The sequence below is a fragment of the Perissodus microlepis genome, chromosome 9 (assembly GCF_051167445.1).
Source record: "Perissodus microlepis isolate ML-2025 ecotype Zambia chromosome 9, ASM5116744v1, whole genome shotgun sequence".
NCBI classification, from domain to species: Eukaryota; Metazoa; Chordata; class Actinopteri; order Cichliformes; family Cichlidae; genus Perissodus; species Perissodus microlepis.
Genome location: NC_140469.1, coordinates 21026111 through 21043504, shown reverse-complemented (window position 1 = coordinate 21043504; position 17394 = coordinate 21026111). Strand labels below are relative to the sequence as shown.

The 17394-nt window shown below is 41.9% G+C and overlaps 1 protein-coding gene across 5 annotated transcripts in view; it reads right to left on the bottom strand.

Annotated features, from left to right (window-relative positions):
- smarcd3b (SWI/SNF related BAF chromatin remodeling complex subunit D3b) overlaps positions 1 to 17394 on the bottom strand; it is a 59055-nt gene that overhangs the window by 4923 nt on the left and 36738 nt on the right. For 2 of the 5 annotated variants that reach the window (XM_084939582.1, XM_084939580.1), the window contains exons 3-11: positions 15806 to 15895; positions 13700 to 13742; positions 11851 to 11973; positions 11600 to 11725; positions 10828 to 10923; positions 3353 to 3454; positions 2900 to 3061; positions 1300 to 1397; positions 460 to 595 (exon numbers count right to left, since the gene is read on the bottom strand). In XM_084939582.1, coding sequence (XP_084795708.1) covers positions 460 to 595; positions 1300 to 1397; positions 2900 to 3061; positions 3353 to 3454; positions 10828 to 10923; positions 11600 to 11725; positions 11851 to 11973; positions 13700 to 13742; positions 15806 to 15895 — 976 coding nt within the window. The remainder of the gene's footprint in view (positions 1 to 459; positions 596 to 1299; positions 1398 to 2899; positions 3062 to 3352; positions 3455 to 10827; positions 10924 to 11599; positions 11726 to 11850; positions 11974 to 13699; positions 13743 to 15805; positions 15896 to 17394) is intronic. The other 3 variants (XM_084939581.1, XM_084939583.1, XM_084939584.1) reach the window with 3 other exon arrangements.

Sequence of the window (17394 nt, the reverse complement as noted above, 5' to 3'; positions counted from 1 at the left end):
TAAAAAAGTGTTTGCACGTTTCAATAAATCCCTGCACAAATTTCCATTTTTCAAAATAAAGGAAACGAGGAGTGACTCAAGGCTTTTGCACAGTAATATATAAAATGGCTTTAAGCTGGACAAAATATTGTAAAAGACAAAGAAAACTGGGTCTCGAGCAGCAGTACATGTTCTCAGTGTGGGTTATTTGTCCCACCCTTCCTTCCTGCTCAGCTCCAACAACAATGTCGGCTATAAAGTTAAAATCTGTCAGCGAAATATAAATAACAGCCTTCGTGCTTATCACAGCTGGGTGAGAAGTCCACAGCAAACAAACTACTGCAACAATAAAAACGTTCTCTTTGTGAATAATGTAGCTTAAAAGTCAATTATTCCCAAACTTCAACCACACAGTGTGTAACACGAAAGCAGACGTGTGCTATACAGAGAAAGAGTATTCTGCGACGATGGTGATCTCACCTTGTTGTCAAGTGAGGCAATTTCCTGCTGGTTGGCGGTGGAAAGGAGGAAGCTGCTCATCTGGCTCTTCAGGGGGTCGTCCACCTCCACGTCAATGTCGTAGCAGGCCGTCTTCTTCTGGTCGTTGGGATCCACGCTGAAAGAAAATGTGAAGTGAGACACATCTTTAAAGAGGAAGCTTTCAATAAATCCACTTGGGAGTCCTCAAGTCCGTTCAACACATTAAATTAAGAGTTTATTTTCTTATTTGTTTTCTTTTGTGTAGAAAACAATAACCTCCCATAATAAAGTATGTCTGTGAAGGTTCTCAGTCATCCAGGTCATCGTAGTCAAAGGAGCTTGCAAAGAAAAGCGTCTGGACTTCTTTAAGTTGCTTGAAGACGTTTCACCTCTCATCCGAGAAGCTTCTGGATGAGAGGTGAAACGTCTTCAAGCAACTTAAAGAAGTCCAGACGCTTTTCTTTGCAAGCTCCTTTGGCCTCCCATAATAAACTTGCATCACACATCCCATTACTCTGGTGTGAACTCACCCAGTAATGGTTCAACATTGTTTGGCCTTAAAATATTCTTTTTTAAAAAATGGTAAATGATGCCGTGCTTAAATTATTTATAATGAAAAAGCCAGTAGAAGGTTTCAAGGTAAACACATTTTCATACTATAAAGCTATATGAATTTAATATCTCTTTAAATAGCACCTTTCCTGTACTAATGCAAGGATAAATATGCAAAGCCTGGTGTAAAAACGCTTCTCAGTTAGTACTTGGTTGCGTTATTTATCTTCTGTGATGCATATTTCATACAGGACACTCCTCTGTGTGCATTAAAGGGGGAAAATCTACCTGATAACGTGGTTGATGACGATGGGGTCAGGGGGCAGGAGGAGGTTGGTGAGGCGCTGAGGGATCTCAGAGAACTTCAGCCGAGGGCAGTCAAAAATCTAAAAATAAAAATAACTTTCCTTTTAAAGTGAACCGGTTATGCTTCTTCCTTATTTTCTGACATACACGAGACAGACCGAAGCGTTGGGCCACCTACACATTACACATACAGGAACTTTTATGACATCTCGCTCTAAATTGGTGCTCCCTTTGCAGCTATATCTGTCAGTACATGTGTCCACTCTTTTAGGAAGCCGGTGGAAATTTCATCCAGAAGAGCATTTGTGAGGTCAGACAGTGGTGTTGGACCAGAGAGCCTGGCTTCCAGACTCCATTCTAATTCATCTCAAAGGTGGGCTCTGTGCAGGCCAGTCAAGTATTTCTACACCAAACTCATCCAACCGTACCTTTACGGACTTTGTGCACCGTCTCAGTGATGCTGGAACAGACAGGGACCTTTCTCAAACTGTTCCCACAAAGCTGGAAGCACAGAGTTGTCCAAAATATGTAGGTGAGGTGAAACAATAAGATTTCCCTTCACTGGAGCTTAATTGATTTATTAGTCGGCTACTGGGTCTCCAGCTTTCTGTGTCCGCAATGGAGTTAATCTAGACCCAGGAGGTCTGGAACCTTGTTTTGAAAATTTTATGCCAACCAGAAGGGAAAATTCGGGGTTACTATTACAAACCTATAAGAAAATAACATGAAATTGAGGAAGTAACTTGAAATGTTGAGTTACTAAGTTGAAATCAGGCTGCCAGAAAAAAAAGTAGAACATATTATGAAGAGGGCAGGAAAACCTATGCCATGAAGCGCTCGGCACACAGTTTTTGTGCTGATGTTAATGCTGTGGTTCCTAAATTTTTCCACTTTGCAACAAAGCTACTACTTTTTTCTACTCTTGGCTCTGTATGATGTCATAGCTCGTGATACTCCACCGACAGACATAGAGCTAACATGGAACAGACTAAATATGAGCCTTATTAAAAGAACTAACAAATTCAAAGTCTAGAGTTAGTCCAGAACAACTGGAAAAAAAGCCCAAACCATAAAACAAAGCGCCTGAATGCATGGTTGGAAAACACATGATCCCACAAAAGGGAAAAAAGGAAAACCAGAAGTAAAACAGGAACAGGAAGTAAAAGCAACATAAGACACATGAGGAAAACTAGCTTTAAAAGCAAACCAGAATAACCCTACCTATGACAGAGACATGAAAGCTAACACTAAACATAATGTCAGAGAAAGGGGAACACATGGAAAAGCTACTTTCGTAGTATCTAAGAATAAAAATATGGAGCGCTCATTTGTTCCTCTGCCAAAGAGAGAGCTGAGGTGGAGGTATGTGATCACTGCTGTTTGACTACCCAGAAGCTACTGAGCCAGATTTTATGAAACTAGGAGAGCGCAGGCAGAGGAGGAAGCAGTTCAATTATGGTGCTGATCCAAATCCCTTTCCTTAAAACTGTAAGATAAGACTCCTGCTTTGGTGGAGTTTATATACATACTGCTCATGTTGCCCTGGTGAAATCATATTTTCAGCAACACCAGGAGTCCACACCTGTTGGAAATACTTGTCACAGTTGATGTACTCCTTGTCATGCGAGTCCTGCAGCTTGTTGGTCTTCACGTACTGCCAGAGGGCCTGGATGATGCAGGAGCGAGTCTGAGTGTGAATACCGAGCAGGCGAGCCAGGCGAGGGTCCAGCTTAAACTGGGGAGGCTGCGGAGACAACATAATCACATTACAGCACTTTCTACAGCCGCCCACATCAGAGGCTTTACATCAACTCCATCACATCATTCACCCTTATCGTATTTCCCCGGCTTGGAAACAGATGTCAGGTTTAAATGGCGTCTTACATGGACTGTAATGTTTGTGCAGGCCGGTGTTTATCGGCAACGTGAGGCCTGCAGGTTGTCACTACAACAGCTGATTTCAAGGCACGGATTAGTCACGGCGTAGTAACGGACTATTTATGGGCATCGAAGCGAGACGGCGTGCCGCCCTCACCTGGTATTCCAGCATCAGCAGCAGAGTGCAGCGCACGCTCACGTCTCCTGGCCGCTTCACCTGGAAGCCGTCCGTCTCCTGGGTGGTGGGCGTGCGGTGCCACTGAAAGAGCAAAGAGAAGGCCACAGTTTGACCAAACCAAACTCAGCTGGTTTATTAATCATTTTGTTATTTTTCTACTTCATTTGATTCTCGTTTCACAATTTTTTCAGCTATTATAACACATATTTCCCAACACAAGGTCATAACTACCAGACGACTGAAGTATTCCTCCGACTTCTACTATAGAGCCATCATGAAGTTGAAATAACAATAGCAGATTTTTGTAGGCATAAGAAATGAAAATAATGTAGTTTATACTTTTAAAAAAAGAATTAAGTGGGCTAACATGTGCAATGCCAAGGAATGGTCCAGATTTCATGAAAATCGTTAAAGGATGGCTGTGAGAAGCGGTGGAAAGAATCTCTCGTTGGCTTTGGTTTAAGAGAGGACACGAGCTGTGCTGCAGTAAGGCTGGAGATCACCTGATGACCTTTAAATCTATTTAAATGAATTAAATGTTATGAAAATTACACCTAAGCACTTTTACTGTAACACGCACATACCGATGAATGTATCAGGGGCAACTTGGGGATCAGTATCTTGCCCACGGATGCTTTTACTAGAGGAGCTGAGGACCGAACCACCAACCCTCAGATTAGCAGACATACTCTACCTGAGCCACAGCTCTTGTAAGCCACATCCTCAGTCATGATTTTGTGGGGTAGTGAAAACTGAAGAGCCATAAACTGCAGTTCCTCTAGTGACCACTTGAGGGTGTCTCCAAAAGTTTCTTGTGCCACAGAAGAAGAAATAAACACGTTTCCATGTTTACCGTTTTGGCCTCTATAGACAGTTTCCCCCTCACAACAAGGTAAAGGTGAATTTTTTTTTTTTGCAACTCATCGACGCTGATAGTGGAGTGGAGGGTTTTCTTTGGCCAGGCCACAGATTTCCCTCTTGGGGGTCGAAAAGGCAAAGCTATGCCGTGGGTCAAACATGGGCTAGCATACACGGGCCTCATATAAGTTTTCTATGGGTAGTGCACACTGGGTTTGCCCATAGAAAACTCATTTCGGGGCCCCCAAGGGCAAAACTGCTGTCGGCCCTGTGTGGGTGCATGCAATTGGGGCCCAAATGCAAATGTGCAGAAAACAAGGATGTTTTCAGTGTTTAGGTCATCTAACAGCACGTTTTTGTTTGTTTGTTTGTTTTTTTTTAACAGAAGCACTAACTTAGTAAGTTAGTAGGTTAGCTTAAATATCTGCAAACTAACCACGCACAAGACAGAAAGGGTGAATATTATCAACCTCTGGAGACATAGTAACATCTATCGCTAGCAGAAAAATTCCATAAGCACCTGGTCACATGCAACTATCCCAATATTATTCTGTCTTTAAGTCGTTTTTGCATTTCAGAAGCTCTTCAGCATCTAACCTCTGATGGTATTTACATCTCTGTTTTACTTTAACCACTCAGAAAGGGAAAAGAAAAACACTTTAACACTCAGTCTTGCAGTACCCTGGCAAGCAATCCAAAGTGATGTTTTCCTGCAACCAATGGCTGATTCAGAACACATTACGTGCTTATTGTACCTCAAGGTAGAAACAAAATTCTTTTGATGGAAAGTCATTCAAACAGAAGCACCTGGGCACCTGGGTAAAACACCCTCTTAAAAAGAGGAACCTTGAGAAGTCATAATTTTCACTTTGAAAGTCCTGAAGTGGTTTTTTTTTTAAGTCGGCACATTATGTGAGGACACAAAGTGAAGGGCAGCTAATGGTTGTTTTTAATAAGTAAGCAGTTGTTTTCTCCGGCTCTCGCGTGTTTAAACAACCTTGTGTGTTGGAAATTTTAAAAACCCATCTCCTTTCTGCTGTTACAGAAAAGAAGAAGAGAGAGGGCAATCCACTCTGCCACTCTGTTTTAGTTTGAATGCACCCAACGGGAATATGAAAAGCAGCAGGTCAGCTGGGGTTATTGTACCTCGAGATTTAACCAGACGTGACAAGATAAAAATTTTCACTGAACATCTCTGGACTGCACGACCAAGGGGTCGTCACTGACCCTGACTGCACGGCTGAACGGGAAAGGTTCAATGATTTCTGCTACGCATACAAAAGCCTCACACAAATCAGTGGAGCTTCCAAGACTAATGGATGACACTTCAAAAGACAGCAAAGACCTTCCTTTGTTCTGCTGTGAATGTTGTCCAAACTGGCTGAGAAGATTAAACAGCATTCACTTCAGAAAACTGCCTCAGCTTTGAATTAGCTGTCTTGCCAAGAGTTAGACTGATGCTTTTCTCACATTAAGCCTCTTATGAAGGTAAAAACAAGCAGTTCTAATGATACGTGGTCCGGCACATGAAAAGTCGGTCAAAGATGCCAACCACAAAAAAACCCAAGCCCATTTCTAATTTGGATTTCTAATTTTTGCAGTGTTTGCTATCTTTACTTCACTGTCTATAAATATAGCGTCTGATGCAATCGCTCACTTTTTACCGCAAACCCTCGTCCAGCAAGCCTCTCGGCTATGAAGAGAAAACCCCCACTTAGTGTAGCTACACATGCCTGGGGGTGTGACCTGGCCTGTCAGCCAATCAAATGTGCTGCTTTAATGATGCTGGCAACTTCTCCATCTTTAGCCCGAAGCAACAGCACTGTGTGATCATTATTAATCAACGGGTTCTTGTAGTCCTTGTGGAGTTTCATCGGAAATTTAATCTACACCCCGACTGATATATCAGCAGGCCGATATCAGGCAGGTGCCGATATATCAGTATCAGCATTTATAACATAAATTCCAAAAAGACGAGAGAAACATCCTTCAACCGTGTTTTGAGTGTTGATGTTGCATAGTTTGCCCACCAGAGTGCCCTCAGGCTCTAGTTTCATCATTTACAAATGTGCTACAAGGGAGTATTTATCTATTTGCATTGTTACTAAACCACAATAATTTAAAGAACGTGCACATTTGGACATCTTCAACTTAAAAATCAATAAAAAATGAATAAAGAAAAACTAATATGTTGCATTTTATTGACTTTCCAATGCCGTCACTTTCAAAGGAGTAATTAGTGGAATCCTTTGAATGCATTTCATTGCATTTTAAGGGACAAAAACCCCTGAATTTTTCCCACATAAGGAAATTAAAAGTAAGTCTTATATGAAAAAAAGTGATTTATTGTTACAGGCGGTCGTGAAAACAGGATCCAAAGAAGTTTGTGTTCATAATCCAAGCTTACGCTTATTTGTCAGACAGCACGCTGAACAAATCTGTTTTCTTATCGACACACTGCGCTGCAGCTAAGAAACTCTGAGCTGTGGTTTTCAGGGGTTGTGCACTGGACTATTTCTTGACTTCCTGGTTGCCTCATAGGTACAAACTGACCATCCTTTTCTGTGTGGTTTCATTTCAGCTACTAAGCGTAAATGAGCTGGGTTCACTAACAGCTTAACTATATTACAGAAAGTCAAAAAATCATTAGGTTTTTATTAGAGGTGCTCTTTAACCTATAAAATAAAAAACCCTCACTACACAAATCACTGTGTAGTGAATTCACTGTGAGTGTGAATTAGAATATTATTTTGACACACAAGGAATCATGGCTATAAGAAAAGCCTGCTATCCTTTAGTTTGATTTTACTCGTATTGATCAGACACCTATCCCACATGATCATATGACCCTTTAAATTTTTCTCAGAAAGCAAATTTTGAAGTTTTCTCCAGTGAAAACAGATCAAACATCAAGGGTACCAATGCTTGGTTCTGCTCCTCCATCATAGACATTAAATCGGTGCAGTTTTTGCATTGAAATTATGATGTATCCCACCGTACTGATGCACAAAGTTGGTTGCAGAAGGAAAATTGTGAGAACTGTGCAAATTGTGTGAACAAAAGTAAGATTTTGTTGTTTTTGGATAGTGACACTGTCAGTGGGTTTTTAAAAGCATAAATGTCTTTTTCAGCCCTGCTTTTGTGTTTGTTTTGTATCGTCTGTACTCGTGAAGTTATGAGGCCTCAAATATGCTGAAAGCAATGAAGCTAATTAAAAGCACTGACTTTTAAATGAACTCCGAGGGCCTTTAACTTGGAAAATCTCATCATAAAAAGGTAAAATTTTGCATTTCATCATTAAATTGATGTTATTGTCAGGTGGGCAACACCGATTGACTGATTAATTTGTAATAACTATACAGGGTTGAGTTATTACTACAAGTTTTGTAGAGACACACAACACACTGTGGTCTCTAGTGTTACCCGCCATGGTCAGGTGTTTATTTTTGGTAGCTGCCACATTTTACGTAGATTCATCATAGCAGTGCTCAACATTTTTAGTTAGCCTTTTATAACTCAAAGTGTGTGTGAATAACACGTTAAATATACCTGTGCTTACCCTGCTATGACATGTCAAACAGCCTCCAGCAGAAAGGAGTGTATTAGGGCAGACTGAGGAGGTTCAGTTAATAGAACGTTTTCACAGCAGATGTTATCAGATATCTTCTTCTGGTTTGGATTTGCTGCCATTTATCCAGATTACATCGCTCAAATTGAATTAATTAATCAATCAGTTTAAAATCTGCAGGATTTATTTAAAGTGTCAGTACATTATATGTCTGTTATTTTTGTCCTTGTGGCTATAAACAGATGCTTGCTGTGCTGTTTGGGGGTAAAAAGCTAAAAAGGCTTCTTAAAGCCCCTTTTTGGTAACAAGCTACTTGGTGAGCTGCAGGTCACCTGAACGCAGCGAGTAACAGCGGCGAAACAGTGCATACGTTTTTAAGGACTGCAATTACTCTTCACACACATTCGAAGAGAAGCACTTATGTTCGTTTTTGTGTGTTTTAAGTGACACGCTGTCTGCCAAGGGGTGCGAGAAACAACAGCTAAGACAGGAAGCGAATTCGTTCAACATCCGACTGGTCTGCCACAGAGTGGCTGCACACATGCACTCCATAAATCAGGCTGCAGGGACAGACCGTTTTAAAGTGTAAGGACTGTGTGTGTGGGGGTTGTGTGTAATGCTGCAGGTAGTGTTAACATCAAGCAAAGCATGCAAAACTTGTAGATCTTTGCATGGCAAATACTTTTAAAATTTAAAAGTTAGGAAAATTACTTTCCAGGGAGATAGATGTGAAAAACTGAACTGTGTCTGGCCGATGTGGGTGCAAGAACAGTGGCTTTTCTTAAAGGAGCCGTTTTAGTCCAAAATCATATGTGCACATTTTTCTTCTGGCCTTTTGTGCCGTTTGTTTGTCTTTACCGTTCTGGTGCTCAGCATTGGTCTGGAAGCTTGTTTCCTCCACTGAAGAACACTTTTTCCCCATCTATGAGTCAAAATGTTCGGGCATCTTCTTTATAAGTCAAATTTTCAACTTCTTTCCCTGCAAGTTTGAATTAGTACGTTGAAATTTTGAGATACTTAACCCCAAATTTACACTTACAGATGGCACAAAAATGTGTTTTTCCGTTGAGGAAATATGCTTCGATAGCTTTGGAGATACCTCCACACACATATTATGTTTTCATCTTTGTCTTCATTTGTATTTTCTGTTTTCTGTTTTCATTTTTGCACTCTCTCACGGTATAAGGCCCTCACACTGAGCTTCTGGCACTTTTATTTTAAATATGTTGTTTAAAAAGTATTCTAGACTGCATAATTTTTATTCTTTATCCTGCTCCTGTAGACAAAAAAGTGGCATGAATAAAGTACCTATATACCAATTTAATTTCCTGCTTTATTTTGAAATTCCCTTTCTTGTTTTATTGCTGCTCCTTCCTTCCTGTGTCCCATCAGCTAATTACTCAGCGAATGTATGCATAACCTTACAGCTCAAGCTTTAAAGTTTCAGTGATTCTGTTGTGCACGCTGACCTCTGTTTTCTCCTTTGCTGAATTTTTTTCAGACCCTCTGTGCAACCGCAACCCTGATCAACAAAACCGAGACGTGGACTTCTATCCTGTGTACCTTTAAATCCAGTTTTCAGTCCATTATTTGGTTCAGCCACTACGCTGCAGAAAAGTCTGCCTTGTCTTGAATATAATGGAACTAAAAGCCCGCTACCTTGTGGTTTAAAAGTGACAGAAAAACGTATTTTAAAAACTCAGCAGCAGTAATGTTCCCACACAAACTCTGCAACACTTTCGTAGGCAGGCACAGAGACACTTTCTCCAGCATGTGTTTCAGCCCTGATGTCACAAGGACGGAGACATAAAGACCTGCTTCACAGCCTTTGTTACATTTTTACACATTTATCTCCTTTTTGTAACAAATATTCCATTTGCATAACTTTCTAAATCGTGTAACACATTAATATAACAACTTCTGGGTTTTCGTCTGCGTCCACACTATCGTTTCAGTCGTCCACATTTAAACGGCCGAAAACTCTTAAGTTCCAGTCCTGCGCATGCGTGAAACGCAAGACGATTCGACCTGCCTCATTTCTGTCTGCCGTTTATAATGCCCTTCGCTATCTTAGTTTAATTGGTCACATGACTGCATCACATGACTAAAATGTGTCATAGTTTTCGAAAAGGCTCCGGGTTTGCTGTCCACACCGCGACACAAAAACGGCGTTTTCAAATGTATCCGCTGTGGAGAGCGTTTTCAAAACGCTGCGTTTTCCTTGACCAAAAACGCCGTCTCAGTGTGGACGGACGGCCAAAACAGAGAGAAAAAGATGCGTTTTCAAACGAAAACGTATTAGTGTGGACATGGCCTCAGGGTTCAGTATCCTAGCCAAGGATACTTCAACATGCAGACTTGACCTCTGACCTCGATCTCGAGTTCACTGAAATAGACACTAATACTACCTGTGATTACAAAAAAATACATAAAAATCATAATAATAATAATAAAGGCGTAACCATGTTTATTTTATCATTATTAATATATGTTTTACAATGTTACCGGTACAGCGATGTTACCGTGAGCGCTGCCTGGTGATTTCTGGAAACCGGCCCTTTTTCTAATAGACTTTTTAGCGATTTGATGACCACAAGGTGAGTACCATCTAGTTTCATTATATTCAAGTGAAGCTCAATATGACTACAAAACTCACACCAAAACCATGCAGGTGGATACATTTTGATACAAGCCAAAGGAAAACACGTATATGTGATTTCAGGGTGAACTTCTACACGAAAGCGGACACCACACACTTTTAGAAAATCAGCTTTCAGGTTTGCAAGGTTGAGTATTTTGCACTTGAAAGACACTGGGGACCCTTTTGAAGGTGAACATCTGTTACATTTAAAATCCACTGCAGCAGAGCAAAAAGTGTGTTTTTACTTTTGTGTTTTGTGCAGGTAAGAGTGTAAAATTAAAGCTGCTGTTCATCCATTTATTGATCTGAAAAATCACGGATTATTTCTGAGATCAATGCAAATTCCGCAGGTGAGTGTGTGGTTCCTCCTCTGTGTTTTGAGCTGACCTCGACCAGGTGGTTGTCGGGACCGTACAGATCTTTATCCAGCTCGATCACCAGGCTCTTGAAAAACGAAGAGAATTTCTTCTTCTGCTTCCCCGGCTGCAGAGCAAACAGATAGCAATCAGAAAGACGTCGGTTAAGACCCATAATCAGTCACACATATGCATGAAACACTCATAAGCAGATTCACAAACGCAAACTACTGTTGCCATGTCTTTGCTTATAGCAACATTACTCATCAAAAACCCACGAGAGGCGTGGTGAGATCAAAAAAAAAAAAAAGAAAGACGCAAGACATTCTCAGAGTCCACTTCCTCCGAGCTCAACCAGAAATATTTGTGGTCTGTGAAACCTAAATGCTTTGTGCCGCTGCTCTGAGAACATCAGAGCTTTTTGCAGTCAAGCTCGCGGCACAAGAAAAATGCAAAAACCTTCTGCTTTCAAGACACTCGCGGTCCCTCAAGACGCTCTTCTCAACATCAGTCGTTCATTTCATATTCTGAGCCAGACGATACTTTTCTGTCTGTAGTCGTTTGAGCGCATCATTACCGAGCCGAAGACGACCGAGAGCAACTCCGAGATCAAAGAGCGGCACACTTTAATACCAACCGGGATGATTTAGATGTGTTATTATTTTAGAGGACAAGCAGTTATTTGACTCATGCTGAATTCATCTACACCCAGCCGCGACAGCTCAGTATTCAGTTATTTTCCTTTAAAAAAAGGACTGTATTAAAACTAAACCCATGCATGACTATGAATAAAACAAACTCACATCATCCAGCAACTTCCCTTCTACTCGCAGTTCCCATGACGCAATGCTGCCATCAGAGTCATCTGCGTCAGGTCTGGCAGGGTTGAAGGTGTTGGAAATGTAAAGCCTCAGTTTACGCTTCTGCTGCTGGGACAAGGGCACGACAATAACACAGTTTAAAGGGAGATCTCTGTCTGTTCCTCTTTGAACTGCAAAACTATCCTTAAACAGCATTTTCTTGTTTGTCCCGAGTCCTGATTTCTTTTCGATACCTTCATTGGCCTCTTCAGGGCCTCCTGGATGTCCACGCGTTTGCGCATGATGGTCTGGTCCAGCTTGCGCTCAAATGCAAGCAGGTCCATGTAGGCCTGAGACTCAGGGACCAGCTCACGGATCTGCTCAGAGGGAGGACAGGCTTAGGTTAAAATCAGATAATGTTTCACACCCTGGATTAAGAAGTAAGATTTTCTTTGCATATCTAAATAGCACTAAAGAACTTAAGCTGATAAGCTGTCTATTCTGGTGCGGGTGCTGGTAGGGGGTCTGTTGTCTACTTTAGCCCCTTACATTCAGTATCCTGTAATTTAACCTGTAAGCAGCTTTAAGGTTAGAGAAAAAAAATCCATATTATTCCACTCTAACTTTAAATATGGAGAAAATATGGCTATATGGCTAACTGCTAGCATAAAACAACACTACAAAAATGAGAACTTTAAAGAAAGCCTCCAGAAAATACAGCTAAATGCTAGCGTAAAACAATACTGCAGCTTATCATATAAAGTGATAAAAAAACACACACAAATGAAGATAAGAATAGGTGGGAAAGAAATGAAGTTACCAGATTATGAAAAACAGCACTGAACCAGGACATTTCAGGCAAGTTGGGGTCTGAACTTTGACTTTTACAGCACCTTGAGTGATGATGTTAAATTTGGCTTTGCAAATGTAACATACACAGAGCACACATCCTAACTGTCTGAACCTCTAAATTATTTAAAAAGTATTTTACATTTTTAAAAGGTTTGTGCACTATAGGGCTCTTTTATATGAAAATTAGCAAGTACAATTTTTTATTATCTGACTGTATTTGTACATAAAGTTGGCATTTTTTTAGAGTACTTAATGTGTTTTATAAGCGTTTCTTTTGCAAATGAACTGAAGCTGAATTTCATTATCCCCGCTGAATTTGAATTGAGGAGTGGCATGACAATGAAATATTCAAACAAAGCACAACTATCCTGAATGCACTCCACCACTGCTCCACAGTCTCTCATTATCGTGGTGGTCCACACCAGCCTCATGACACCAGGGGATCAAAATTAGATGCAGGCCGTGCAGCCAAGCAGCCAGGAGTCTCAGGCATTACCATACTGATGAAAGTCCTCGGAGCATCAAGGGCTGCTGCTCACCAAGCTGGGCACACATGCTCCTACGGTTCCTCCCTCCCTCTTCGTTCACGTTTCTTTCTAAAAGGCTGCCTTCATTGTGCTTCTCATTCCTCCTCTATCTCCATCTCGCTCCCTTTCACCGGGCCGAGGTGCCGAGCTGACGGAGGAGTGTGGCAGACATTCCCCGTGCCTGACTCATTATTGTGTAGTGGCGCCCCAGCCGTGCCTGCAGCTATCTCCCCGTCTGGGCTATGTCAGGGGATAAGACCTAACCTCTCAGTCTCCAGATCTGTAAAGCCCTCTGTGTGCTGGCCAGGACGTGGCGTGGCACGGGGCCGAAAACCGAGAGCACGGGATGCAAACCACAGCCGCCACGGACTCTCACCTGTGGCAGCATGGTGTTTCTGCTGCCTCCTTCAGTTTTACTTGTGGTTGCGTCTTTTCAACATCCCGCTGACTACGCCGATTCAAAAAAGAAAATCAATGAGCCGCTGTCCAAGCAGCAAAATGAAACCCCAAAATAAAAAAAAGCCCCCAAAACCTTCAGATCTGTTCCCCTCATCCTCCCTCATCTCATTTGGAAATAACAAATAATCACCTGGCCCTCTGCGCCTCCCAAGAACCCCAAACATCAAAAAAACGACCGGGATTTTTTCTGTGCAGCGCACAAAGGATAAAAAACACACACAGAGAAAAACACACAGCAACAAAAGGTAAAAATATGCAGCCTCACCCTTTGCGGAAGAATCTTGTCTGCCATTTTCCTTCTCTTAGCACTAGAGAGAGAGGGAGAGAAAGACAGGGAGAAAGAGGGAAAAGAGAGCATGTTACTATGGTGACTGATAGCGTAGCACCCAGGCCATCTGCTAAAATGCTGGGCCATATCCAGCACCCCAGCGTCCCAGCTGTGTGTGTGTGTGTGCGTGTGTGTGTATCATGTGTTTGTGTGTTCCCTGAGATGCAGCGGTACACCTGGAGAGCGAGAGCCTCTAACAGCCAAAAAAGTGTCACATCTCACATCTCTTCCCTGACATGTATTCACTGCACACACACACACACCTTCTGCAGAATCGCTGAGGCCGCCGCCGCTGCTGCAGGACTCGGATGGTGACAGGATGTGTGCTCACGACTTTTCAGGATTTATGCGTGTGTGTGTGTGCAGCTCATTAGATTCATTAATTCCTTGCAGCGTGAACACACTTCATATATTTTACTTACCAAGAAAGGGCTAAGAGCAACAAGAACATCTGTGCCAAGTTGTCAGAACTTTCTTTCCAGGTGACGCTGATTGCAAAAACATCACTACACCTTCCTACACCCCCCCAAGATTTCCTTAAATATTTAATCATCTCCCCGTGTAAAGTGCTCTGTCGTCGATGCCTGCAGGAGGACGCTGCCTAAAAACAACAAGACGGCACTACACTGCAAAAAGAGCATAAAAAGAAAAATAAAGGAATAAACTCGTCTCATGAGGACGGATCATTTACACTCACTTTTCTCATTAAAGATAATAAATAATCTTGCCTTTAGGGTGTTACGTCCTCGGGGCGATTCGATTAATTTGTAATCCTGTTTTAGGATATCGAGAGCTAAACTGAGCTGAGTTTTTTTAAAGCTGAATATTTTGATTTGCTTCCTTGCTAAGAGTTACATTAGAAGATGGAGTGGTAAATATAGACAGCCGGGCTTTGGTTGAGATTAGAAACAAGAAAGGTTCACTAATTAACCACACTGTGGTTTTATCTCTCATAATCAGCTGTTTTCTGTTTATTTAAAGGCTTTTAAAGTGCACTATTGACCCCTCAATGACCCCTCAAGTTCATAAGTAAAGGAGGTATCAACCTGAAATGTTGAAAAATGGATTTAAACAGTTAAAACCAGCAACTAAATCAATTTTACTAGATAGTAGATTTATTAGATACTTTATTAGGTAGCAGGAGCGGCCGACATGAATTCAATTTATTTACACTGATCAGCCACAACATTAAAACCACCAGCCAAAACAGGTTCGGCCCACCGGGTTACAGATAGTTGGTGTCCTGTGGGGGTTTGGCACTGGGATCCATCGGGTCCTGTCAGTTACTGGGTGGAGGCCGCTGCCGTTGGAGAGTGCCCACGTCAGGTTTGAGTTTCATGGCGTTAATGTTGTGGTTGATTAGTTTACACTGTGATGACATTTGAGTTTCAAGGAAACAGTCCAGTAAGGAATCAATTTAACAGATTAAATGATTAACTGATCACACAAATCTAAGTACAGATTGATTTTTCCATAATTACATGAAACTTTAAGAGTTTAAACACTACAGGATCTCTGAAACTTTGCAGTGTGTTTTGAGTTCTCGCCCAGCTCTCTCTGTGGGTGGAAATGTCTCTAGTTAGTTAGATTATTTTTTGTATCTAGAAAAGATTTTTTGCAGTGTAGTGAATTTTTCTGTCACAGTGCACTACAACGGTCTGTGAAGCAGTATGTTACATCAGCATGCCAACTACTGAAACAAGCCTGCTGCAAGGAGAATTGAAGGATCCGGGAGTGCATTGGAAAGGGGAAAAAACAAAAGAAACACAAAACAACCCGCCATTTTACACTCTCTTAAAATGGTTTGAGACTGGATTTCTATTCTATTTATTTTTCTGCTCTAGCTGCACAAAACCGTTCCCATCATGCCATGCTCCAGCCCAAAGCATGCACCACTACATTTCAGGAGTCGGCTTCTACGACCTCTACGTTTGTTTTCTCATTCAGGAAGTGCTGGGCTCAGGTGAAAAGGCAAGAAGGAAAAAAAATAGGCCAGAGTCATCAAACGAAAGAAAACGGACATGCAGCAGAATAAAATCCTACTTTGATCCGAGCGTGGGATCTGATTGGGGCTCTCTCATGTCCATCTGCCTCGCCGGCATCTCATTGGCTCCGGGGAATCCAACTGGCTTCCTAAGAATTGGTGAGGATTCGAAGGTTGTCCGATTAGAGTTGTGGCGAGACACACACTCAGTGGCAGCAAGTACGAGGGTAAACACCTGGTGGTTCTGTGTGTGTGTGTCTGTGTGTGTTGGATGTGTGTGTGAAGTTCAAGGGTCTGTTAGTAGGTGCAGACAAGGGCAGGCACTGGGGATGGGTAAGGGTGTCCATGCATGCACAAAGTGCAGCAGGGGAGGACCTGGGAGGCGTCCTGCTCGTCTGAGGGACACGCTCATCCAACAGTTTCTCAGTGAACCAAAACAATCATGCTTCACACACAAAGACAGACAATACACTGATAATGAACACAATGGGAACAGACAAGCAGCGTGTGGTGGTTTTACCTCTTTGGGTTCAGCTCAGGATGGCCCTATGGTGCATACATGGTTGGTGATTTATGGATAAATAAGAGCTTTTTGTCATTTCCACAGCCAGAAAAGTAGCTCCTGACCACAAAACTCAGCCTTTTTTTTTTTTAACTGCTGCATAAAACCTCACAATCCTCCTAAGCAACATGAAGTGTCCAAGGTAACCGTGCGTTATGAGCAGTGAGGAAAGTTTTTACTTCAAGGACCAACATTAATAGCAAAAACCAAGGTTCGGGGGTTTATAAGTAATGTGGCACTCAGGGGAAATAAGAGATAAAATTGAAGACAAAAAAAAAAAACCTAACCAAAATATAGCAGGGTGTGGATAAAGCTGGGGTCTGAAGAACAAAGAGGCAAAGCTAGAGGAGGGAACACGGCACGTAATCTTTAAATCTTCTATTTTACGGCTGCCGGCAGTGGTTTCAACTCTCCTGGGGCGGAGTTTGAGGTGCAACACTCTGAAATCAACTGGAAGCTGTCATTCATTCAGAGGATGTACAGAGACGATGCAGTTCTTCATCTTTGTGCTGCTTTAAAGTGGAAAATTTATTCCAGAATGAGGTTTGAGCCTATTTTTGAGGCAATGGTCAAAGCAGTAGTGGCCAGCCAATCGTACATTACGTCATGTTGCAATATGCGAAGTGTCTGTGGCGAGCAAACAAGGTTTTTTTCAGTTGTGGTGCAACAAAACAAATGTTTCCCCTTTCTGAGAGAAACGGAGCAGAAACGCACTCGCAATACTCAAATGTGGGATTCTGTATGTTTTTCACACTATATCATTAATATACAGACCATAGACTGTATATAAAAGATGGACGTAGCCATCCATTGGATGACACTTCTACTCGAGAGCTATCATTCCTGGACAAATGAGTGTTTTGAAGCCAGATGTTACGAGTGAGCGGCAGAGCTGACTTCTTTTCCACAAGCACCCACTCAGCTCAACTACACTCTACTGGACTCAGTTTTGGTCATTTTCCATTATAACTGAGTTCCACCTCAATGTGGCTGTGGTCACAACAAGACAACAATGGAGGACATCGTGGCGCCATCATTGGCGGGTTTGACTCTTCTGAAGCAGTCACTCTTATGACTCATGCAGTG